The sequence below is a fragment of the Phocoena sinus genome, chromosome 9, assembly GCF_008692025.1.
Source record: "Phocoena sinus isolate mPhoSin1 chromosome 9, mPhoSin1.pri, whole genome shotgun sequence".
Taxonomy (NCBI): Eukaryota; Metazoa; Chordata; class Mammalia; order Artiodactyla; family Phocoenidae; genus Phocoena; species Phocoena sinus.
Genome location: NC_045771.1, coordinates 25,057,110 through 25,082,643, shown reverse-complemented (window position 1 = coordinate 25,082,643; position 25,534 = coordinate 25,057,110). Strand labels below are relative to the sequence as shown.

The 25,534-nt window shown below is 39.7% G+C and overlaps 1 protein-coding gene across 5 annotated transcripts in view; it reads right to left on the bottom strand.

The window, feature by feature from the left end:
- The window catches only part of GRM8 (glutamate metabotropic receptor 8), a 767,368-nt gene that overhangs the window by 428,866 nt on the left and 312,968 nt on the right, over window positions 1–25,534 (bottom strand). For all 5 annotated transcript variants that reach the window (XM_032644030.1, XM_032644028.1, XM_032644033.1 and 2 more), the window contains 3 exons: window positions 4,455–4,590; window positions 3,832–3,986; window positions 2,619–2,756 (listed from right to left, as the gene is read on the bottom strand). In XM_032644030.1, the coding sequence (XP_032499921.1) occupies window positions 2,619–2,756; window positions 3,832–3,986; window positions 4,455–4,590 (429 nt within the window). The remainder of the gene's footprint in view (window positions 1–2,618; window positions 2,757–3,831; window positions 3,987–4,454; window positions 4,591–25,534) is intronic.

Genomic DNA, 25,534 nt, shown 5'->3' with positions numbered 1-25,534 from the left:
CTCCCTAAAGTTTCTGTCAAGATCCTACTCCACGTTTAACTTTGCTTTCTCTTGATAGTTCTTCTGACTGCTACGTTTATCTGAAAACATGCTTAGGGTTTCCCTGGTGGTGCAGTGGTTGAGAGTCCACCTGCCGATGCAGGGGACACGGGTTCGTGCTCCAGTCTGGGAAGCTCCCACATGCCACGGAGCGGCTGGGCCCGTGAGCCATGGCCGCTGAGCCTGCGCGTCCGGAGCCTGTGCTCCGCAGCAGGAGAGGCCACAACAGTGAGAGGCCCACGTACCACACACAAAAAAAAAGCTTAAATGTGCCCTCTCTTAAAGAAACTTCTGCAACCCTGCTTCTTTCTCAAGCTCTCCCACCATATCTACTTTCTTTCTCTATCAAACTTCTTTGAAAAGCATTCTTTCCTCTACTTCTTCTATGCGCACTCTATCTCCAGCCCTCTCAATCTGAGTCTCCACCTGCGCGCACCCCATCTTCTCTCCTGACTCCCAGTTCATCTCCTTCCCCAACCGCGATGCTCATTTCCTCTTCTGGCTCATCCCCTAGAGGCTCAAGCTGTCATCCATCATATCTGCACAATTTCCTTCGGCAACTGCCTCTCTGTCCTCGTCTTTAACTTCCAGGTCTCCACCTGCCACTCCCTACTCTGTATTTTTAGTGCAGCACACAATGTGGGGTGCCAGACCTTACGCTGCCACCTGCTGGGGAGTTCCATGAGGCGAGCTTAGAACCAAATTCAAGGTCGTCCCTCCACATCTACCATCCATGCTGTCCTTTCTGTTAAGTAATTCTCCTAGACGTAGAGAGAGTTGTCAAAGATTTAACATTCAGAACCTCCATCACTTACCACCATCTCCCCTGCATTAATCACTCACTGTGTACTGTAAATACTACCTACTACGATCTCTGCCCTCTGTGTTCCACCCCTAACTAGCACGTCTCATTTAAGCTGTGACTGCCCACTACAGGGGCTACTGGATGGGCCCTGACTGACCTTTCTCCTTTCTCTCCCCTGATCTCCAACCCTCCCTACCCTTCTGCCAGAGGAATCTTTTTGAAACAGGTATCTGAGCAGTGCCTTAAATGAAAAGCCTCATGTAATTCTACCCTACAGGTAGGATAAAGCCCCAACTCCTCAGCTCTGGAGCTTCTAGGAAGAAGTCCAAGGCCCTGCATGAGCTGGCCTGTCTCTTTATTCCCTTCTTTCCTCACTTCCCCTCTCACTCCCTATCTTCACTCTCACTCACTCCGGCCTCCTTGACCGTTTTGTATCTGTACCTTGAACCAAAGAGGCTTGCCCTGGATCCTAGAATGGGCTGCCCTCATATCTTCACATGGCTGACGACACCGGCCATTCAGGTCTGGTCTCAAATGGCACCTCCTTGGCAAAGCATCCTGACCAAACGATCTACAGTAACTGCCACCATCCCTCCCGAGACCACCTGGTCACTCTTCTCACATTTACTCTGTTGCATTTCTCCGAGGCACCTGGAAGTCTCTGCTCCTTTATACGTTTACGTATTTAGTGTCTGTCTTTTCACACTCAGATGTAAGCCCTGTGAGCAGGAACTTTGTCTCACTTCACTTACCCCAGCTCCTGGAAGTCACATCCTCCACAGGGGGGCCCCTATTTTCACATCCCCATCCTTGCTCCATTTATATGGCTGCTCTAGCACTTATCAGATGACATCTCTTATTTGAACAGCTATTTCCAAAGGAAGTGAATCACGGGCAAGGAGGTCATATCAAAATGTCCGGGCCAGGGGGTAAGCAAGGGAGGGGTGTCTGGTTATAAGATGCTCATTCAGTGTAGAAGATTTTAGTGTAGAAGACTTATGCATCTTTGTTAAAATTACCCCTAACTTTTTATGTTCTTTTTAATCATGCTGTACATATTTCATTTTCTATGTGTTAGTTTCTAATATATATATGTATAAATGGATTAAAAGGATGTTTATATTGACCTTGTATCTTGAATTGATCTCACTAAATGTACTACTTAGTTCTAAGTCACTTTTAAAACTCCATAGATGTTTCTACGTACATAATCATGTTTCTGCAAATAAAAAGTTTCATTCTAACACTCAAAAAATGCACATTTAATATCACTATTATTTTTCAGCACAAGATGTAGAAAGTAGAGCATCAAAAAAAAAATCATAGCTGATAGAGCTGTGCAGGATATGGGGGACATGGACTGAAATAGTTGAAAAACACTATCTTAGAGCAATTTGTTATGATCTGTCATCCTCACTACATTTTGAGCTCCTGGCGAGCAAAATCATGTCTTGCTTATTTGTAAGTATCCCACCAAACCTAATAAAGTACTTTGCCTAAAGTAGGCACCCAATAAATGTTTTTTTAAATAGAATTAAAATATCCCAGTGTTGGACACATGCCACATGTTCAGTACATACTTGTCTGTTGACTGTAAGAACCAATGAGCACACCTAAGTCTGTTGAACGATCAATGTAAGCTCAGCCCCGCTGAGAAACTACAACAAGAGACGTGAGGAAGTAGAAGATACCGTCATCATTATCCACATAGAAAAACTTCATTTCTCAGATAATGATAAAACGAATACACCAAGGAAAACATTTAAGTGGCTACCTGTGCATTTCTTTACGTGACTGTTCCTTTTTCCATGCGATCCTAACTTGCATCCAAAATTCTCCTCCCAGAATTCCGCAAACCATACATTTCTTCGATTATTGGCAAGAGTTCGGCTTCTAAAGTATCGATCGAACCCTATTTTAAAGAAGAAAGGTATGATTTTAATATTTGTCCAAAATCAAAACCAAATACCATCAGAGCTTTTGAATAGATATTATATTACGTTGTGAGCATTGCATGAAAAAATATGTATAACAGATGGGGGAGGGCAGCCAATAACCCAGCATTAAGGCTTCCCTTGTGGCAAGAGTCAATGGGGATCAGTGGACAATATCTCCACTCCCACCATTCACCGTTCAGGCACCTGACTCTAGGGATGTACACAGCAGGTAAGCCTGTTGGGTGGCATCCGCACCACCTGTCTCTCCTCTGTGTCTCCCAGCGGCAGCAAGCAGTGACCTCATGCTGAATATTCAAAACCAACTCAGACTTTTCTCATTCTCCTCTCTCTCCCCTAGCACGAGTCAGTGTTCCAGGCTTCCGTGCTTCTACTTGCCTCAAGGTTTATCTGTCCTGCATGTTCCATTTTCAGCTAATTCAATAAACTAATCACTACTAATGTAATCTTCTGGAGTCATGGGTAATGGGCTAGTGTCATTCTGCTCAGGTAACCAACTCACTGAAGGGAGACCACCTGGAAATAGTGCCTTATTCCCAAGGATAATGGCAAAGGTAGGAATTTCAATCACCGTCGAGATCATTGGAAAAGATATTTGGGAGACAGACTGCCTTTCAGAGATGCTCCACATCTTTGCTGTTGCATTTATTTACCCATAGAGCCAGGCCAGCATCATGTCTTCACTTGCTATAAAGCAAGCACTCTCCTTCCAACAATGCTATAACCATTGTATACACCCATGGAAATATGCAAACTTAGAGGGCAACTACTAACATCACGGAGATATCCAAGGCCAAGAGCAGTGCCCTCTAAAAAAATACCTAGTGGGTGCTCTTTTCTAATAAAAAAATATATATATATACACAATATGTTAAGTTAAATAGTTACTGGCTTGACCATTCTGCCATCAGCCCTAAAAATTCTATCGAGTCATTAATAATGGATTCATCTCATCGTACGCCGATACCCTGATTTTGCTTTTGAGTTTAGATTCAGTTGGAATGAAGGAAATTCTCTACAGTGCATCCTTACCATCAATTGATGCTCTTTTGGGCAAAATTGTCACAGCTCCTTCTGCAATCTCCTCCTGCTGATAAACAGGTGCTATTTTGGATCCCCAACTATCTGAGCCAATCCAGAGAAAATGCCCACTTTGGTTTAATTTTTTCGCTGCTTCCAATATCCTCCTATTGGAATAAAAAGAAATAAAACATACCACATTTACCAAGAAACTCTACACTTGTGAATGTTACAAGACCAGCTACATCAAGTCATAAACACTCAGTAGGTCACCATTAAACAACCAGTCAATCATTCTAACTGCCTGAGTCTTAGCATCTCCTAAAGGGAATATATTGGAGACTTTAACTCCAGCAGCTGATAATTAGCCTTATCCTTAACCTCATTCCCATCATTCTGTTTATCATCGTTACTTGTCTCATTTCTTTCAGTCCCCAGTCTTTACTTGATAAACAGATTGGACTGAGAAACTAGAAGGCTGTTGTCTCTGTGTAGCAGAAGGCAGTCTGTAATTGCATGAGAATGCTGCAATTCCTATGAAATCTCACAAGATTTTACATTGAACATGAAATATGTCAGAAAAAGGATGCGGGCTGCAAATCTGATCCTACGTGAGGAAGAAAAGCAATCAGCACCTGATGTCATCTTCATTAGCAAACATAATCACTGCCCGAGCATTAGGTGTTTCTAGCAGACGCTTGATTATTTTTTCAAATTCTCCAGGTCTTGGTTCACGTGGGATTTTCTGTGATTGAGCAATGCAAACACCACCTATTTAAAAAAAAAAAGAAACAGAGAAAGTGATTAGGAAAAGACATTTACTTAACACACTTAATGAGGTTAGCTACTTTATAAAAACACGTGACTCAGTAAAGGATATTGTTTCTCAAAATATCTGTCATTCTCACCTATCAAAAGCAATCACTTTTTTGCATTATAGGTATCAAATAAATGACATCAATAACTTAATCATACATCAGAGTTTTTTTCCAAGTTTAAACATTATTTTTGTGGATGTCTTTAAAAAAACCAAAGTGTACAAAATGTGGGACAAGAGAGAAAGAGTGGAAAGAAGGCTCTTTTAATTCATTTAACCTAAGTCCAAGGATAAGAGTCTGGATTAATAAAAGGTATGAGTATGTCTTATAGGTGAGACCACCTGTGAGGAAGGAAGGTCCTTTCGCTAATTTTATTTATTAGTAGACTTCCTTTAAGGTTCATTTCCTTTTTTGAGCTCACAGTATTGCAGCAAGATTCTTATGCAGCACCACAGTATGTTACGAGACAAGCGGTCTTCAAGACTGAGACACTAGCCAAGTTTCAAAGACACAAACCCTCAGTTGACATATACCTCCACCATGAAAATCAAAACGGCAGAAATCCCATCCCACTCACACGGAAAAAGAAAAGAACTCTTCTTTTGGCCTCTCCTTTTAAAGCAACGAGAAGCCAAAAAGAAAAGTTTAGAAAAGACCTCTGCCCCCTGCCGATGGGCTGGGCTAGGAGGAGAAGGAGGTTTCCTTCGTTGCGGTGGTACAGTTATAGCGTATTCTAACACTAGGAGAAAAAGCAATATTAGCAAGCTGTTTCAACTGCATTATGGTTTAAGCAGGCTTTTTGAGTCGCTTGACAAGAAAATCATCATTTATTTATAGCACTGCTTCAGTAGGCAAAGGCATGTTTTCTTCTAAACAGTTGACAATGCATTCAGTCACCCAAACATTACTGGATGCCGTTATATGCTATGCATTGGGCTGGACACTGGGAATGCGTAGTCTAATCCAGCAGTTACCAGCTAGTCTGGGAGAGGGGCATTCCAATAAACTATCATGGAACATGTAATAAATTTTAGAATGGAGAGAGTATACCACACTTTGGGAGCACAGAGGAAGGAGTAACTCAAGTGCTTGAGAGAGCTGGATTTTAAATGGCAAATATACATAAACATAGGGACAAAAATGGGACATTTCTGGTAGAAGCCAAGGTATGAAAGAACCTTGCTTGACCGTGACCTATGGTTGAGACTGGCTGGGGCTGAGGTTGGAAAGAATGGACAGGTCCAGCTTGACAATGACTTTGTTATACACGCCAAATAATTTGGATTTTATCTTGAAAAGGATGGGAACCCACTGAAAGTTCATGAGCAGGAGAATTACACGATGAGCTGTATGCTTTAGGAAGAAATCTCAAGTAGGCAAACAAAGAAGAACCACGTGGTAGCCAGACAATGGGTGTCCAGCCTGTTGTGATCAGATTTAACATACTGTTAATTAACAGTATGTTAAATTAACATACTGTATGATTAACAGTGCTAGAGTACTGAAGGTTATTTTTTGTATAAGTTAGAGCACTGCCAAAATTATCCCTGCAATAGAAATACCCTCACTAACCCTACACTATGCTCTTCAGGGGTGGGAACTGCCCATAATCCACAGGCAGAGCCTGTAGTTAGATATGCCATGAATAGTTGTGATGATTGATTCATTCCTTCAGTAAATATTTATGGCGTGCCCACTAACTGTCAGATACCATGTGGGGCATATGGATTTACAATGGTGAATAAAACAGACACGGCCCTTGCCTTCACAGAGTATAGAGATGTTATGGGCAAAACAGGCTTAATGCAAAACAAACCCGCAAAATAAGTATATAAGTTATGGCAAGTCCTATGGGGAAGAGCAAGGACATTTAATTTAGATTGAGGAACGTTTGGGAAAAGTGTCCCTAAAGTTGGTATCACTTGGTTAAGGTCAGAAAGAAGAGAGAATGCGAGAGCATCACATGGGAAAGTGCAGGAAAGAGCCAGTGGAGTTCATGAGTGAAGGGGAGAGAAGTGTGAGACAAAAGTGAGAGGTAATTTGGGGGCCAAATCACGCATGGCATGCAGAGCATGCAGAAGATTATGTGTAATTAAAGTGCCTGACATTTAGTAGCCCATAGGAACACGTCTTGTCTATGACCGCCGCATTTCATGGGAGAAAAATGAATGAGGACCATTGAATTATGTAAGAGGGCAACCTGGAGTGAAAAGAATAGGAGGCCATGAGCCCAGTTAGGAGGTTATCAGAACAGGCAATGGGAAATGATGACTAGGGTAATGCTGCTGGTACTGAGGAGGGGCAGGTGGACCTGTAAGAACTTGAGTTAGAATCAGTAGGGCTTTGTAATATTTTTCCCACCTTTATTGAGACATGAATGACAAATAAAAATTGTATATATTTAGGTTGTACTGATTGGATCTAAGTAGTGAGGTAGTGAGAAACCAGTAAGCCTGACTCTAAGGTTTTGGCCTTGGTGATCCGTTTGTGTGATGACACTATTAAACAAGTAGGAAACACAGGAGGGTGAACAGGTTTGGGGAGGAGGAAAGAATGATTTTGGTTTAGGATGAGTTGTTTTCAAAGTACCCATGGAACATCAAACTGAGAAAAAGTGAGTCTGGAGCTAAGGAGAGAGAAGGGAGTTGTAATCACAATGTTGCCTGATGCAGATACAGTAAGAAGCTGGAAGTGTTGGGAACGAAGAGATCACTCAAAGAGAATATTGAAATCAACCACAGGAAGAGGTGAGTGACAGAGCTCTCAGAAAACCCACCAGCTTGGGGAAGGGAGCTAGCTAGTGAAAGAGACTGGACAAAAGTGATTACACATTTTGAGGAGAAAACTTTGGGGACAAAGTCTTAAGTTGAAGACTATGCATAATGTGTTTAAAAATCAAACAAACAAACAAAAAACTGTGGTGAGTGGAAGCATTAGGTAACCACAGAAGTGCAGGACCCAAACTGTAACACTCTCTGGGGAACAATAGCTGTTCCAAAATATGACTGCTCTTTTAAGAAAATTCCTCTGATTACTTAAGGATCCTATTAAAGACATGTCATATCCAAAATATCATTCTGAGATTAATCCTGACTCCATAGCCAGAAGAAATGAAGGCCAGAAAAATTTTATTATGACTATTTCAGATGAGGCAAACAGGCAATGCAATCCAGACAAATGGTTTAGTCTGAATCCATTGATGTATTCATTTACTGCAGATCTAGTGAACATTTTTGTTTGTAAGAAGCTGAGTTGGGTCGGAATTTTACATAGTCTATTCATATGTTTTTATTCCTTTACCTCACCTTTTATTTGTCAGCCTGGTCAATCGGTATTTTCCTGGAAAGAGGGACTGCACAATTAATTTTTTTCAGCTGAGCAAATCCTTATGAAGATCCTGCACCACACGGCATTGTGCTGTTTGGTGCCTTACGGATATTTTATTAAATTGTGGAGTGTGTTACTCTCAAGTAATTGCAGTTAGAAGATTCGGATTTTTTTCTTAGCCTTGAAACTCATTCACAATTTCTATCTTCACATCAGTCAAGAAGCTACATTCATAAGCCCTCATAAAAGCACATATCGTCTACTACATTTCCGGAGCTACGGACATGCTGTCTCCCATTCTGTCCACCAAAGTCCTATAATTGAATGACAAGATGTACACATAAGAAAAGCCAGATAAGAATGTAAAATGATGGACTGCTAAAAAATAATAGCAGAAGATCAAACCAACTGCAATAATAAATGACAAGTCCCCCCCGCCCCCCACCAAATAGTCCAATGACTTCATAAGAAGAGGTCGTTATATACTGTTAGAGTTGAGGTAAAGTACCAATGAAATTGAGTCAAACATTCAGGATTTATCAAAGACGTGCTTTCCTACAATACTCATTACATGTTGTTTCAATTTTTAAAGAGGCTCTCTGACTTGATTTAGACTCCTGGGGTGGGAGAAGGAAGAGGAGCTGCTCTCCATCAAAGCACATGTCTACTGCATCTATTTCTTCATACCTCACTCTGGAAGAGTACTGATTGTGTGCAATTCAAGGAACACTAACTTTCTTATTCTACAGCTGTCCCCAGTTCTGCAAGAAATAATTCTGAAAGCTTAGCACTTAGGAATATTGTACGGAGGAATTTATAATTGGTTGTTTTCTAGAATCTTCTGTCTGACTTCCTCATTTGTGCCAATGTTTTTCTTTTGATTATTTAGCAATAATTAAAAGATCATTTGTTGAACGGAACATTTTACATTCACTCTACAACACACGTGATCACTCCTTCCCAGTCTCATTCACTCTTACCTCCCTAGTCGTACCGAAAGCGCTCTAAGATTGGCGTTATCACCACACTTCTGATGAGGAAACTGAGAAACAAGGGGTGTCAACAGCTGGCAAGAGATTGGAACCCAGGTTCAAAGTCAGATCTTACTCCAAGACTAGCCTTTTTCCATCATCTTTTCCATCACTTGCCCAATTGACCAGTGTCTCAAGTTGGTTCACAATTTCTGTCAAGTTCTAAGTAAATCAAATCGAGTCTCTGGTTATATAGCTTGTTAGATCTGCATGACAGAATGGTTTTGATACATAAACAAAGTTACCATTTTATCAATGGTTAAGGTTATTGGTAAAAAAGTGATTGGTCAAAATTGTTGGTTAACCATAAGAGATTATTTATAATTGACCCTAATAAGAATGTGATATAGTCAACTATTATTAAATTATTTCTTATGAATGCACTTGCAAATAATAGCAACGAGCAAAACCAAATAACCAGTTTTTTTGTTTCTCTCGTAAAGACAATAGAAACATGTTAACTCTTCAAAGTGCCGGGATCCCAATTCCAATTCTTAGGGAGTGAGGAATTTCCCCACCATCACCAGGCAATCCTCTGACAAAAACTGGGTGCCCTACGATTCAACTCATTTCTGATACTATCTACCTGGATATTGTCAGATTCCACAGGTTAAGGGTTCAAGTCCTACAAGACTGTCCACCCAGCCCCCGCCCCACTTCAGATGTCAGTCACAAGCTCTGCTTGTTACCTGTGCTTCTGACCAACTGGTTACAGATCAGAGGTTCCCAAAATCTCCTCCTTGGGTTCAATTAATTTGCTAGAGAGGCTAACAGAACTCAGAGAAACATTGTACTTACTAGATCACTGGTTTATTATAAAAGAATATAACTCAGGAACAGCCAAATAAGAGATGTACAGGGCAAGGCATGGGGAAAGGGCACAGAGCTTCCATGCTCTCTCTGAATCTCCAAGTGTTCACCAACGCTGAAGCTCTCCAAACCCCATCCTTTCCAGTTTTGATGGAGGCTTCATTACATAGGCATGATTGAAATGGCCATTGGTGGTTGAACTCAATTTCCAGCCCCTCTCCCCTCCCTGCAGGTTGGGGGGTGAGACTGAAAGTTCTAACCCTCTAATCCTGTGGTTGGTCTTCCTGACAACCAGCCCCAACCTTAGGTTACCTACAGGCTTTCCCAAAGTCATCCATTAACATAACAAAAGACACCTTTTTCACTCTCATCACTTAGGAAATTCCAAGGATTTTAGGAGCTCTGTGCCAAAAACTGGATAAAGACCAAATACTATTTCTTATTATACGTCAAAATATCACAACTCTATGCCCTACTCTTTTCTTTTTTTTTTTTTTAACATCTTTATTGCAGCATAATTGCTTTACAACAAATGCTGGAGAGGGTGTGGAGAAAAGGGAACCCTCTTGCAGTGTTGGTGGAGAACAGTATGGAGGTTCCTTAAGAGACTAAAAATAGAACTACCAGACAGCCCAGCAATCCCACTACTGGGCACAGACCCTGAGAAAACCATAATTCAAAAAGAGTCATGTACCACGATGTTCACTGCAGCTCTATTTACAATAGCCAGGACATGGAAGCAACCTAACTACTCTTGACGTCATTTCTTTCCACCTTTCTGGAGACATAAGTAAAATGACAATTTGGCCCTAATGTAATTGGTCCTTTAGTGATAGTTCAGTAAAATTTGTTCTAAGGTTTGAACAAGTGTAATCACGCCTTTTGTAACAGTACTTTCACCTCCTTATGTGGTGTACAACTGGGACTTAGCAGCCAAGTATACAGTATGATGAAAGTTTGTCTCTTTGTCAGCTTCAAGTGCTCTTTGTGAAAGAGATTTATCTCACACTTCGCAGCGAAGTAAAAGTGTTATCTTGAACAACATGCATTAAAAGAGCAAAACTGCACTTAAATCTGTGCTCATCCCCCCACCACCACCACCACCAAACCTGTTATGCTTTTTCCTCTATCAAATGCCAAGTCACCCTTAAAGAGACTGAAAAGCAATGAAATGAGGGAATGAAAGTCCTGGTACAGAAGGGGCATGAGTGCCTTGCTACTCCCCTCTTTGTCCCCTAAGAGTGGCAATAGGGACAATCCAGTAGGGAGAGGACTGGCTCAGAGAGCCCCTTTCCTGCCAGTCTCCATGTGACTCAGAGATGCTCGTGCTTGGAAGGCAGACTGGGCTGGAACAGGTTCACAGGGTCAGTTTCCTACATGCTAGGCTTTCTAACATGCCCTCATTTCATCACAGATCCACTCAGAGGCACAGAGCGGTATGGTTATGAACGTTGTCTCTGGGGCTACACTTCCCAGCTCCAAATCCTGGCCCTTCTCTGACTAGCTGTGATGCTGGGTAAGTTGTGTGACTTCTCTGTGCCTCTGTCCCTCAATCTAAAGATTAAGAGGATGCTAGTATCTTCCAAATGGGTTATTGTGAAAAGATTAATCACTCAACAGATTAATTTGTTTCCTCAGAAAACACGTTCATTGTAAATTGTTTAAAATAAAAATTGACAAACCCCAAACAGAAACAGTCACTCACTTTCACCAAGCAATACTTACCTATAACATTAATTCTAGACTCCTCAAATTTCATTCCCCAAATGTACACAGAATAACAACTCTTACTAGCAAGTCCAGTCAACGGGGATGCTAAGTACAAAAGGTTCTACGTTAGAAGGGAAACTTGTGCCCATCACCACAAGAACTAGACGTCTAATGTGTTGCCTCTTCCCCCTCTTGAAAACTGGAAATGTCTAAGGAGACATGGGTACAGTAGATGGGAAAAATTCAGGAAAAGAAAGGATGAGGAAGAAGAAGAAGAAGAAGAAGGGGGTTGGGGAGAGGGTGAGAAGGGAAATGACATGACTTGGGGGAAGAAATAGAAGAGGGAAAAGAACAAGAGTAGAGAGAGGAGAGACTAGAGGGCAGACCATCCACACCAGAAGTATCTTTGGAGCTGGGCAAAAAATCCATTCTCTTTAGGGTCAAAACAGCAAATGTGGAGTTAGGAACATTTGGAGAAGGAGAACTTAATGAGGTTTAAATAAATTTTACTACTGTGTTGTGTGCATTTGTATTTACATGAATTATTTTCTGAGTACTATTTTTGGAGTGTTTGGGGATTTTTATTTTGTTTTGTCTGTTTTTTTGTTTTGTCTTGTTTTGTTTGCTAGTTCAAAGAGGATTCCCAGATACTGGGGCCAAAAGTACGACAGGAAGGTTTTGAAAGATAAAACTAACTCCCTGTAAATGCTCAAATGCTCAATATGAATAAACTCTCTAAGAAAAGAGAAATTTCATATTTTCTAGCCCATTGCTTGGAAAAACCATCATGCCAATGACGACTAGAATCAAAGGGAGCACTGGTTAAATTTCTTACCCTTCTGGATTAGGAAAAACACAGTACTGGACTTAGGATTAAGCTCATTACAGTTACGGATGAGAAATTAGTAATTCAGTTACAGATGAGGAATTCATTACAGAATCATGCCAATTAAATTAGTGAGGGGGAGAGTAGACAATCATGGCATCTGCCCTTCTTCAATCATTCAACAAATATTTATTGAGCACTGTTACAGGTCAGATACTTTTTAGACACAGAGTATACAGGAGTGAATAATGTAGAGAAGGTCTCTGACTTCACAGAGCTCACATCTCAGTAAATCCCCAGGGTCTTCTGAAGCCTGATACCAGTGGGCATTCATTGGATGTGTGATAAATAAGTGAATAAACAAGAAATTCTTACTTCATGATGTAGTAGAATGATCTAATAAAGAGATACTAAGCATATCCATGTATTAAAAATACCATCACTCAGGTAAGGCTAAGCATCTCTGCATCTACGTTATATATGTATGTAACATAAAGTCATTTCCAAATACCTTCTGCAAATAGGACACTCTCAATAGTATCTCAGCAGCAGCTATCAGAGCCTGCAAACTACGAACATTCTTCTACACAAGTAATATCTTCGTCTACTTACCAGCATTACCTGAATTCTGCTATATATTGGCTTTCAGTGCAGCATTTTAACAGATACTCAAAGGGGGCTGACATTCTTGATTTAAAGAAGAAGGAACTAATAGCTGAAAGATCATTATTGTTTTAGCTATATAACTCTTCAGAGCAAGGCTTGCACCACAACCGACGTACAACAGTGACTAAGCTAAGAAGTGGACTTCAGAGAACAAAAATAAAGCACCAAAAGCATTTAAAAACTCCACCTTTCAAGCAAATGCAAGTACTTGTAGTATTTCTATAGGCAGTTCACAATAATTTTCCATGGCAAGATTTGATCTATGTGTTTGAGGCATACAAAAGTTAAAAATATAATTATGTATTTAACTCTTTGGATTCAAACAGAACTAAAAAGAGAGGAGAGTAAAATGACATGTTTTTGATAGCAAGCCATTGTACAGTTAGTTAAAGAACTCTTTTTTAAAAAATTTTTAACAGTTTTACTGAAGTGTAATTGATATATCAAAAAGAACTACATATGTTTAATGCATACAATTTGATGACTCTGGACATATGCATACACCTATGATACTATCATCACAATCAAGGTAACAAACATATCCATCATTTCCAAGTTTCCTTGTGTCTCATGTCCCCGTTGTGTGTGTGTGTGTGTGTGTGTGTGTGTGTGTGTGTGTGTGTGTTAAGAACACTTAACATGAGATCTATCCTCTTAACAGAATTTTAAGTGAATACCATGCTGTTAACTATAGGCACTACTTTGTACAGCAGCTCTCTAGACCTTATTCCTCTTGCATAACTGGAACTTTACCCCCATTGAATAACAACTTCCCATTTCCCCTTCCTCCCAGCCCCTGGTAACCACCATTCTCTCTGCTTCTATGGTTTGACTACTTCAGACTCCTCACAGAAGTAGAACCACACAGCATCTGTTCTTCTGAGACTGGCATATTTTACTTAGTATAACATCCTCCAGGTCTGTCCATGTTGTCTCAAATAGTAGGATTTCCTTCTTTGTTAAGGCTGAATAATATTCCATTTTATGTGTATTCCACATTTTCTTTATCCATTCATCTGTCAATAGACATTCGGGTTGCTTCCATATCTTGCCTATCGTGAATAATGCTTCAAAGAACACAGGAATGCCGATAACTCTTCCAGATCCTGTTTCAATTCTTTTCGTTAAGTACCCAGTCATGAGATTGCTGGATTATATGGTAGTCCTCTTTTTAATTTTTTTGAGGAAGCTCTACTATTTGCCATAGTGGTTGCACCACTTTACATTCCCACTAACAGTGTATAAGGGCTCCATTTTCTCCACATCCTTGACAACAGTTGTTATATTTTGTTGTTTGTTTGATAATTGTCATCTTAACGTGTGCAAAGTGATATCTCATTGTAGTTTTGATTTGAATTTCCCTGATGATTAGTGATATTGAGTAACTTTTCATATACATAGTGGCCACTTGTATGTTTTCTTGGGAGAAATACCTAAGTCCTTTGACCATTCTTATTTATTTATTTTTAAATTTTATTAAAGTATAGTTTATTTACAATATAGTGTTTTTGACCATTTTTAAATTGAGCCACTTGAGCTTTTGCTATTGCATGGTAGGAGTTTAAGGACTCTTGTTAAAATAAATTTTAGACTAGATTTTACTCAAAATAGAAGGCAGTTAGTAACTCGAGATGCAAGACTCCCCATACACAAAAGAAATTAACTCTATTACTTTTTCCTTAACTAAAAACCCGTTTAGAACAAATAGAAAATAATAAAAATAATAATAGTGTATTGAATACTAGTTCACCATGCTTTAATATCTCATTTCACCCTCATAATATCTCAGTGCTACTGAATATGTAGGGTAAACATCATAAACTTGGGGAAACTGTCCCCGAGGTCACATAGCTAGGAAGGAGTCAAGTGCAGACCTTGTGACCCTTATCCTAGTAGCCAAGTATATTCATTGTACTTTGCTACTATCTCTCATAATTGTCCCCTGGATCATTAAAACTCCTCAATATAAATAATTAAACAGCATCAACAGGTAAGGTGGTATGACCAAAATGCGAACTCCAAAGTTTTATACCATCAAGACCGAATAACTTAGGAAAATGGATTTTGTTCTGGTTCAGGTTGGACAAAAGTCTCATTCATTAACATCCTCTCAAAAGAGTGTCCTGCAGGCTTCTTCTCTACGTGAACCCAGGCATGCCCACCAACACTCGCAGAGCATTCACTGTGTGCTTACTATATGCTGAGTGCTCTGTTGAAATCTGGAGATACAAAAATGAGTAAAGAAGCCACAGTCCCTGGTCTTGAGGCACTCACAATAAATAACACAATATGTAAACAGTATTACAATTTCATGTGAGAAATGCTACAATGCAGGGTAGCCTAGGGGTATGGGACCAAGAAAACAGAATCTAGTTAACTATGAATAAGATTCACCAGCTCCTGCCAGTGACCGTAGGAATACATGGTCAAAGAAGCGTAAAAAGTAGCTGTATGGTACGTTCAGACACACCAGGATCAACAAAGTCAGAAAACATTGCGGAAGTAAGCTTATGATTGATTTAGCTAGCCAGAAACCAGCAAAGTCTATTTCTAATGGAAACTACCAGTCATCAGATATATCCAGTATTTCCAGTGAAATTGTGATTGTCATTAATAATTTAAATACGATGTAATAAATACCTTGCGTTTATGTACAAGGGGGATTTAATTTTACTTTTCCACAATAAGAAACAGACCACACATCTTGAAGTGGAAGGAATACAGAGAAAAAAATTTAAATAACCATTAAAATGGCCATTTGAAAGGGTTAGAACAAAGCATCAGTTCTAAGAACCAAGGATTTTAGTTGGGTTCAATGCATTTTAATCACAACTAATCAAACAGTTTATACACGGCTTTGTTTATTTCAATGTTAAAACACGTCAGAACTTGCAAGAATAGTTTTTTAAAAGTTTATTCCTATTATTGCAAACTGTGAATGCACAAGCCAAGGCAAAATCTGAATCATTTAGAGATTCACTATCAAACATTCTTTCACTGAAACCAAGAAACGTCTATACCTGCGGTGTTATAGGAACAGAGCAGGTATGTTATAACATTTTGCATTAAATTACATCATTTATCTAAGGGGGTTCTTAGAAAAGAACATTAAGCTTTCAACAATCCTAACATCATTCAAGCACAAAAATGAAAACTGCAGATCAGAACTGCAAATGACAAAAGGATAACCATTTGTTACCTCATAAATTTCTACGGTATAATTTCTACAATTTCCATTCATGCCGTGACTCCCAGATAAAACTCATTCTCTTTACAAATGCATTATATCTTAACAATATACTATAGCAAGTGAATCTCTATAAAATAAAAAGCAGTTTGGCTTGTGGGAAAAAATTCCTGAAATATGAATAGTATGACAGACGTACTGGCTTTACCATTCTAACAAGTTCACTCAAGCCATGATATAATTTTCTCATTCCTACATTGGATCATGCCCATGTCCCCTCTGTAGGACCCTCTCTGGCTATCAGTTTCATCATTTGTAAAAAGAAGGGTGCTTGATGGGACGACCTAAAGATTCCTTTGAATTTCAGCATTTTGTGTTTCTATGAATATACTACATATACTACCTCCCATGAGTACTGTGAATTATGTAAGTAAGTTCTAATATGGAAATAGAAAGAACATCATGTAAAATACAATAAATCACTTGTTTAAAAGCCTACAGGAGAAGAACTAGAAGAGACATAAGAAAACTTATTCAATTCAAAATTATAAAGCCTGGGTAGCTTAAAAACTAATTTTTATGAGGGTATTAGGGTCTCAGTCAGGTGCTTTGGGTCTGGAGACCAGTTTGTCGAAGCACTCTCATTCCTTCTCAGTTGACTGAAAAGGAAATGAGACAGGGGGTTCAGCATAGTCATGATGGAGACATCCATGCAGATTTGTCCATTAATAGCTTTCATTTCACTATTCCATAAGCCTCCCTTCTCCTCTCATCTTTTAATTTCCCTCTCATTTCTTTATCCTACTCCACTTTCCTTTTCTTCTTTTTCTTTCCTCCTCTCTTACTGCCCCCTCTCCCCCTTCAAAAACCAGAATATGGTGACAGGTCACCTGATGCAGCACCCTTCCAAGTCTACCTGTCCCGCTGTTCCCTAAGATTCACTAACAGGACAGAGCAGCAAAAAGAACTGCTGTGTGGCCTGGAGTCTGGTTAAGCATGGAAACGAGAACACATTCATTTATCTCCACTTCCTTCAAATATCCAACTGAGTATCAAATGGAGTTGAGTATCAAATGGAGAAAACAGGAAAGAAATGTCATCAATGTTTCGAAAGCTGAAAAGCAGATGATGATCAAGTCATAACTGACTTGCCAGGCAGAAAAAAAAAAAACTGAAAGGAAGGCCCTCAGGGCATGGGGATGCAGACGATACTAAGAGAAACAAAGCAGCCACTCCACCCAACACCGGGAAGGCTCTAGGAGGGGAGGCGCCAGAGACTCCACAGGTGGGGGTGAAAACAGAACTGGGTGAAAATCTGTGTGTCTTCCTCCAACTACAGACCCTCTGCACAGAAGATCAGAGGGTCACTGTAGAGGATGAACTCAAGGACACCAGACCCAGCAAGGACTGAGCAGGTTTCTATAAAGTGAAAGCCTATATGCTGAATGGGGATCCCCCTGGTCCTGGTCCCCCTTCCCTGCTTAGCACCCAGACTCCAGCTGCCTAACTTTCATCTTCCAGGCAGGAAACTGGAAGAGTCTTCTCGGGAGAAACTGGCCAAAGGGTGACACCATACTGATACTCATTGATGGATGTCTCCCAATTAGATAATCATGTCTACTTGCTCATTTTAAAGTAAAGCCACAGTCAGGGAACCTGACCCACAAGTCGCAAGCTTCCAAACAGCACCAGGACCACATTCTTAATGTCACACCAAACAGAGGAGAAGAACTCAGCGGACACAGAAACAAGACAGAAGCAGAAGATGACTTCAAGAATATTAATAACCTCAGAGAGAAGACATTCTGTCCACACAACAAGAACAGGAGGCTATAAACACAGGAGCATTCGGAGAACAAGAAAGAGCTCCTGGATATTAAAAAAGATAAGTGAGATGGAAATATCTCAATAGATAAAACATAAGAGAAAGTCAAGGGAATATTTCAGAAAGTAAAACAAATGAAAAATCGTCATGAAATTAGGGAATGTATCCAGGAGGTTCAACATGCAAACTCTGAAGTCTCAAAAAGAAATAGAGAGGCCATTACCAAAGAAATAAAAGAATATTTCTGAGAACTGAAGAACACGAGTTTTTGACTTGAAAACACCTGTCAAATTTCTAGCAAAAAGAAAAGAGAAGGATGAGGAAGGGAAAGACCCACACGAAGGAACATTCACACAAGATTTTAAAATCACTTGAGAGTGAAAACAGATTATAGAAAAAGGGTTAGGGCTCAGAATGGCTTCTGGATCCTGAACGGCAGAACTGCTGGTCAGAAGAAAACAGAGCAACACGTTCAAAATGATGAGAAAAGATGAGTTTTATTCCAGACAAACATAACCACCAAACTATAAATCAAATGTATGAGTAAAATAAAGTCTATTTTGGAGATGCAGAAATCTCAAAACACGATTTGCCTTCCATGCACCCTTTTTAGGAAGCCTCTGAAGGATGTACACCATCCAAACCCGGAAGGAAACAAGGAGAAGACTCCGAATCCAGGTAACAGGTAATCCAACACAGGGAAGGTAAAGGGATTTCTCCAAGTGATGATAAAGTGAGGTCAGAGTTAACAGGATGGAACTCGTCTAGAGATCACCCAGTCCAGGTTAGAGCAGGAAGATGGAAGACTCCAGAATATCTCCAAGAAAAAAAAAAAAAGAACCAGAATTGATGGATTATTTGATGTGTTTGGATGTACTGAAAGAATATGTATAGTTCTGCAAGAGTTTGAAGAGGAATTCAATTTCTAGATTCAAAAGTGGGAGGACTGAGGTGTGTGACTGTGTGATTGCTGTTTTTGTTAAGCCTGGTTGCACTATATAGGAAATCACTCAGTTAAAGTGTGTGCTTGGGGCACTGCCTTTTATAGTCATAAAGTGGGAAGAGAAAAAAGAGCTGAAAGATGGCTTTCTATCTGTTAAGAGAAGCCTCTCCTGTAACTGGGTTTCTCTTAAAAATGTTTCTGCATGTTTACACCTAGACCTGTATTACCTTATCTAATTGGGGGTTTTGTTTGTTTGCTTTTTGGTGGCATCGCAGACACTTGTTTAATCTTCTTGGGACCAAAACCCGGACAACAATGCATAATGACAAAAATAATAATTAATACAAACAACATGACAACCCACGGTGCCAGAGTTTAAAGCACCAGATTTCATCTCAGTTAAAGCTAACCTGTCCATAGGTGTTTCCTACCCAAACTCCAAAGATATATCAGTAACTGTTTTCAATGGCATAAAAGACCTATCATTTAAACAAAACCACAACTGACACTTTATCTGGACACTATTTGCGATTTAAAATAATGTTTGTTGTTATGTTAAAGAAAATGAGTTCTCTCACATAAGGATATAATTGTCACCCAGGTAATCTTATTTGAGTATTTCAAGGACCACAAGGGAATGAAGCTCTATGGGCAAAGTGGCTGTGGAGTAGAGGGGAGCACACGGGCACCCAGAGGTGGGTATGTGCAGCTAAGGGCATTGGTGTAGGTGACCCTAGTGTTCTATCAGGCACATGAACTTATGGGAGCTTTGGTAGGTACTCAATCATACTTCACAAGAGAAGGAGGCGGAAATGAGAAATATACCAGAGGCTGTCATCATCCAAACCCTTCCAGTCAGGCTTTGAAGCCTTGGCAGAGGTGGTTTCAGGAAGATATGAGGAGATATGAAGGAACTCCTTGGCCAAATTTTAGCTAATCCATCCGGAATTGAAACTTGATGAGTCCTAAGTGGGGGATAAATCACAGATTTCAATAATCTGTGATCTGAATACATCTACGCTTTTAATATATGTTGCACACTGAGGCACTGGAAATTAATCTGTATGTCATAGTTCTCCAGAAAAGATTCGCAGTGATTTCTTTTCCAACAACGGATGGGCGGCCTCCCTTTAGACTATGTGAAAGACGAGGCCCCTACTCAACACTCACAGGAGACCACGGTGAAGCAAACAGCAACAATGGGGACAAAGTCTCCTGCCAGCACTGCACCAGGCATGGGGGATGAGAGACCACACCCTGGTTTTCACAGAATTTGGGATCCAAGGGGTGAAAGAAAGAAAAGGGATTGGATCCATAAGTCATTCCTTCATTTTAATACCAAATAATAAATATTCATTTTAAATCTCATGGATTTTGTAACACCAACTGGGCATAAAATTGTGAACAATCACGCAACCTAACAATGTAACTCGCAAAGTGTTAAGTTCTTTTCCTGCGATCACCGCTGTGCAACAGGGATTATACTGTCTAATCCCTCTGGGTGCCACAGGTGTCCCAGATGCGTTGATTTATGTGAAATCAGGTGATGACATTGTTTTCTGGTAACAGGTTTTTCTCACCCTCCACCAACTCATATCTATAACCCTCACAAGGGTGATATTACCTTTCTTTCCCTCTTTGTTTTTTGTCCTATTGAAATGACATCTATGTGATTTATCTTTTTTCATTTTAGAAAAAAATATTCACTAATCTTCTTAGATGTCGATGGTGTCAATAGGAACCAGGTTATCAGTCTCTAATTGGACATAGCTTTATGCAGAGGAAATTAATGGGCATGGGAGCCTCTCAGAGCTGACTTTTTTTTTGTTTTTGTTTTTGTTTTTGTTTTTTAGCGTTACGCGGGCATCCCACCCGCCGCGGCCTCTCCCATTGCGGAACACAGGCTCCGGACGCGCAGGCCCAGCGGCCATGGCCCACGGGCCCAGCCGCTCCGCGGCACGCGGGATCCTCCCAGACCGGGGCACGAACCCGCGTCCCCCGAACCGGCAGGCGGACCCTCAACCACTGCTCCACCAGGGAAGCCCTCAGGGCTGACATTTTACGTGAGAAGCTTAATGAGGAAACAGAGGGAGAAAGAGGTCAGTGCCTTTCATGAGGACCAAATCCAGAGGCAAATAAATGCTAGCTCACTGTCCTCCAGGAAAGTAAGTCTCCAGTGAGTGTCTGTGGGACTCAGGTAGGCGAGATCACAATTTACGTGAGAAAAGGCCAAAAGTGGCTAAGAGGAAAGAGAAGAAGGAAAGGGAAGGGGCTACAGCATCTGGATGAAAAGGAGATGTTTCTGAATAGCTTCCGGTGAGATGTGACATAAGAGAACATCAAGAACTCAAATGTTTCTTCCTGTTTTCCATTTATTACTATTAAGCCAAAATAACACTTGGTTTGTCATTTTCAGAGCTCCGCGCATACATTTCCTCTATTTTCGGCAGCATGGTCAGCATTCAGTTTATTTTTCCATGGGTGCTACAGCACAACATGGGCATAAAACAGTGAAAAATTAACTCGCTCAGAAGTGTAGGTGGGCTTCTGTGAAATTTGTGCTGAGTGAATTTTTAGAAGGTAGAACGCGGTACTAGAATTGCTGCACATGTGTTCTATTATTAAATCTCTAACTCTTCTAAATTGGGAAGGATAATAACAAGCAATCTTGCGGGAAAGCTGAAGACATAAACAATATGATTCTGAAACCGAAATAAAACCGTTTTGTTATTTTTTTATTTTAATTGTTAAAATATCACCGTGGCATCATAGCACAAAAACAGAAAGAACAACAGCTAAAGAAGAGCATGGAAAAGAATACTCCCCAGAAGCTTACTATCCTGGCGTTAACATTTTTTTTCAACATATTTCAGGCTTTATCCACATAAACCCATAATTATCAGTTTTTATTAATGTGCATATACTCTTTTGTGTTTGGTTTTCCACTGAGCATTGTACTGTTAGTATTCTTCCATGCTATTCCAAGACAAGCAGCAGAAAGAACACTGGGTTACTAGCAAGATGTGCTTTAGGTCTTAGCACACGTGAGTTCCTTGTACTGTCCAGGGAGTCATCATTTTCGCAGCTATTCAATCTTCCTCGGAATTGATATAAGCAATTTTACTTACTCTGCTCCTTGTTCTCGAGCATGAGTAACATTCACAGGTCTAAGTACCACTGCAATACACACTTCCTTAACATAGATTTTTTCTTCTTTTGAAGACTATCCTTGATATAATTTCATGGCAGGTGAACATATTTTTATATGCTTTATTCCTTTTGGTACATACTACCAAATTATTTTCCAAAAGATTTATACAAGTTATACTGTTACCAGCAATATAAATATGATTGTACACAACCTACGGGATGAGAGAAAATATTTGCCAATAAGGCGTTAATATCCAAAATATATCAACAGCTCATACAATTCAATATCCAAAAAACCCAACTAAAAATGGACAGAAGATCTGAATAGACATTTCTCCAAAGAAGACATGCATATGACCAACAGGCACATGAAAAGATGCTCAACATTGCTAATCATCAGGGAAATGCAAATCAAACCTACACCGAGATATCACCTCACACCTGTCAGAATGGCTATCATCAAAAAGAACACAAATAACAAATGTTGGCAAGGATGTGGAGAAAAGGAAACCCTCACACACTATTGCTGAGAATGTATAAATTGGTACAGCCACTGTGGAAAACAGTATGCAAGTTTCTCAATAAACTAAAAATAGAACTACCATATGACCCAGCAATTCCACTCCAGTGTATATATATATATATATATATGAAAAAAACAAAGACAGTAGTTAGAAAAGATACATGCACCCCAATGTTCACAGTAGAATTACTTATAACCACTAAGATAAGGAAGCAACTTAAGTGTCCATAAACAGATGAATGGATAAAGAAGATGTGGTGTGTATATATATATATATATATATGTACATACACACACAACGGAATACTACTCAGCCATAAAAAAGAATGAAACTTTGCCATTTGCAACAACATGGATGGACTTGGAGGGTATTATGCTAAGTGAAATAAGTCAGACAGAGAAAAACAAATACTGTATGATAACACCTATATGTGGAATCTAAAAAATACAACAAACTAGTGAATATAACAAGAAAGAAACAGACTCACAGATATAGAAAACAAACTAGTGGTTATCAGTGGGGAGAGGGAGGGGAGCAAGGTCACTGTAGGGGTAGGGGCTTAAGAGGTACAAATGAAACAGCAATATAGATCAATGGAACAGGATAGAAAGCCCAGAGATAAACCCACACACCTATGGTCAACTAATCTATGACAAAGGAGGCAAGGATATACAATGGAAAAAAGACAGTCTCTTCAATAAGTGGTGCTGGGAAAACTGGGCAGCTACATGTAAAAGAATGAAATTAGAACATTCCCTAACACCATACACAAAAATAAACTCAAAATGGATTAAAGACCTACATGTAAGACCAGACACTATAAAACTCTTAGAGGAAAACATAGGAAAAACACTCTTTGACGTAAATCACAGCAAGAGCTTTTTTGACCCACCTCGTAGAGTAATGGAAATAAAAAAAAATAATAAACAAATGGGACCTAATGAAACTTAAAAGCTTTTGCACAGCAAAGGAAACCATAAACAAAAAGAAAAGACAACCCTCAGAATGGGAGAAAATATTTGCAAACAAAGCAACAGACAAAGGATTAATCTCCAAAATATACAGACAGCTCATGTAGGTCAATATCAAAAAACAAACAACCCAGTCAAAAAATGGGCGGAAGACTAAATAGACGTTTCCCCAAAGAAGACGTACAGATGCCAACAAACACATGAAAGGATGCTCCACATCACTAATCATTAGAGAAATGCAAATCAAAACTACAATGAGGTATCACCTCACACCAGTCAGAATGGCCATCATCAAAAAATCTAGAAACAATAAATGCTGGGGAGGGTGTGGAGAAAAGGGAACACTCCTGCACTGTTGGTGGGAATGTGAATTGGTACAGCCACTATGGAGAACAGTATGGAGGTTCCTTAAAAAACTAAAAATAGAACTACCATACGACCCAGCAATCCCACTACTGGGCATATACCCTGAGAAAACCATAATTCAAAAAGACACCCGCACCCCAGTGTTCACTGCAGCACTATTTACAATAGCCGGGTCATGGAAGCAACCTAAATGCCCATTGACAGATGAATGGATAAAGAAGATGTGGTACACATATACAAGGCAATATTACTCAGCCATAGAAAGGAATGAAATTGGGTCATTTGTAGAGACGTGGATGGACCTAGAGACTGTCATACAGAGTCAAGTAAGTCAGAAAGAGAAAAACAAATATCGTACATTAACGCATACATGTGGAATCTAGAAAAATGGTACAGATGAACCAGTTTGCAAGGCAGAAACAGAGACACAGATGTAGAGAACAAACGTATGGACACCAATGGGAGAAAGCAGGGGTGGGATGAATTGGGAGATTGGGAATGACATATATACACTAATATGTATAAAAGAGATAACTAATGAGAACTTGCTGTATAGCACAGGGAACTCCACTTCGCTGTACAGTAGAAACTAACATAACATTATAAAACAACTATACCCCAATTAAAAAAAAAGGTACAAAGTATTATGTATAAAATAAGCTACAAGGATATATTTGTAGCTTATTCTACAACATAGGCAATATAGGCAGTATTTTGTACAACATAGGGAATATAGCCAATATCTTATAAAAACTATAAATGGAGGATTACCTTTAAAAATTGTGAATCACTATATTATACATCTGTAACTTATATAATATTGTACATCAACTATATTTCAATAAAAATAATACACCAAAAATATTATACAGCATCCTTGCCAATGTTGAGTGTTTGACGTTTAATGTTTTGCTAACATATCTGAAAAGGGAGGGATATACCACCATATTATGTAGACGTTAAGTGTTAACTTTATTATATTTTGTGATAATTAGTGGAAGTTTTCGGGAGTCCTGAAAGTTAATAAAATTTTAGATTATGACCCACAGTCCTGTAAAGAACTATAGATATAATTTAACCTACTCCTGCACCCACGGAGAAATTTTTGCAGCAATATCTATGATTGAAACCTGGTCATTAACCTAGACTCCTCACTGTGCTTAATTGCCCTCATTCGATGTGTTACTAAGTCCTGCTGTTTCAAACCCAAAATCCCTCTTAAATCTGCCCGCTCTTCTCTGTCTCCCCTGCACGGCCCTAGTTCAAGCCCTCCTTAGCCCTCACCTGGATTACTACAATTACCTCTTCTCCAGTATTTCTGCCTCCAGTTCAACGGTTGGCACTGTGTGTGGTCTGAAATATTAATCCGATGGTGAGTGTTACTCCTTGCTTAAGTACTCCAACAGCACACCATTTTTTTTTTTTCAGGACAAAATCTGAATTTCGTGACATAGCATACAAGGCTCTTCATAATCTAGCTCAGCCTTTAGTCTCATTTCTCACCAATAACCCCACACCCATTCAACATCCACAAAGGCCATGCTCTTACAAGCCTTCACTT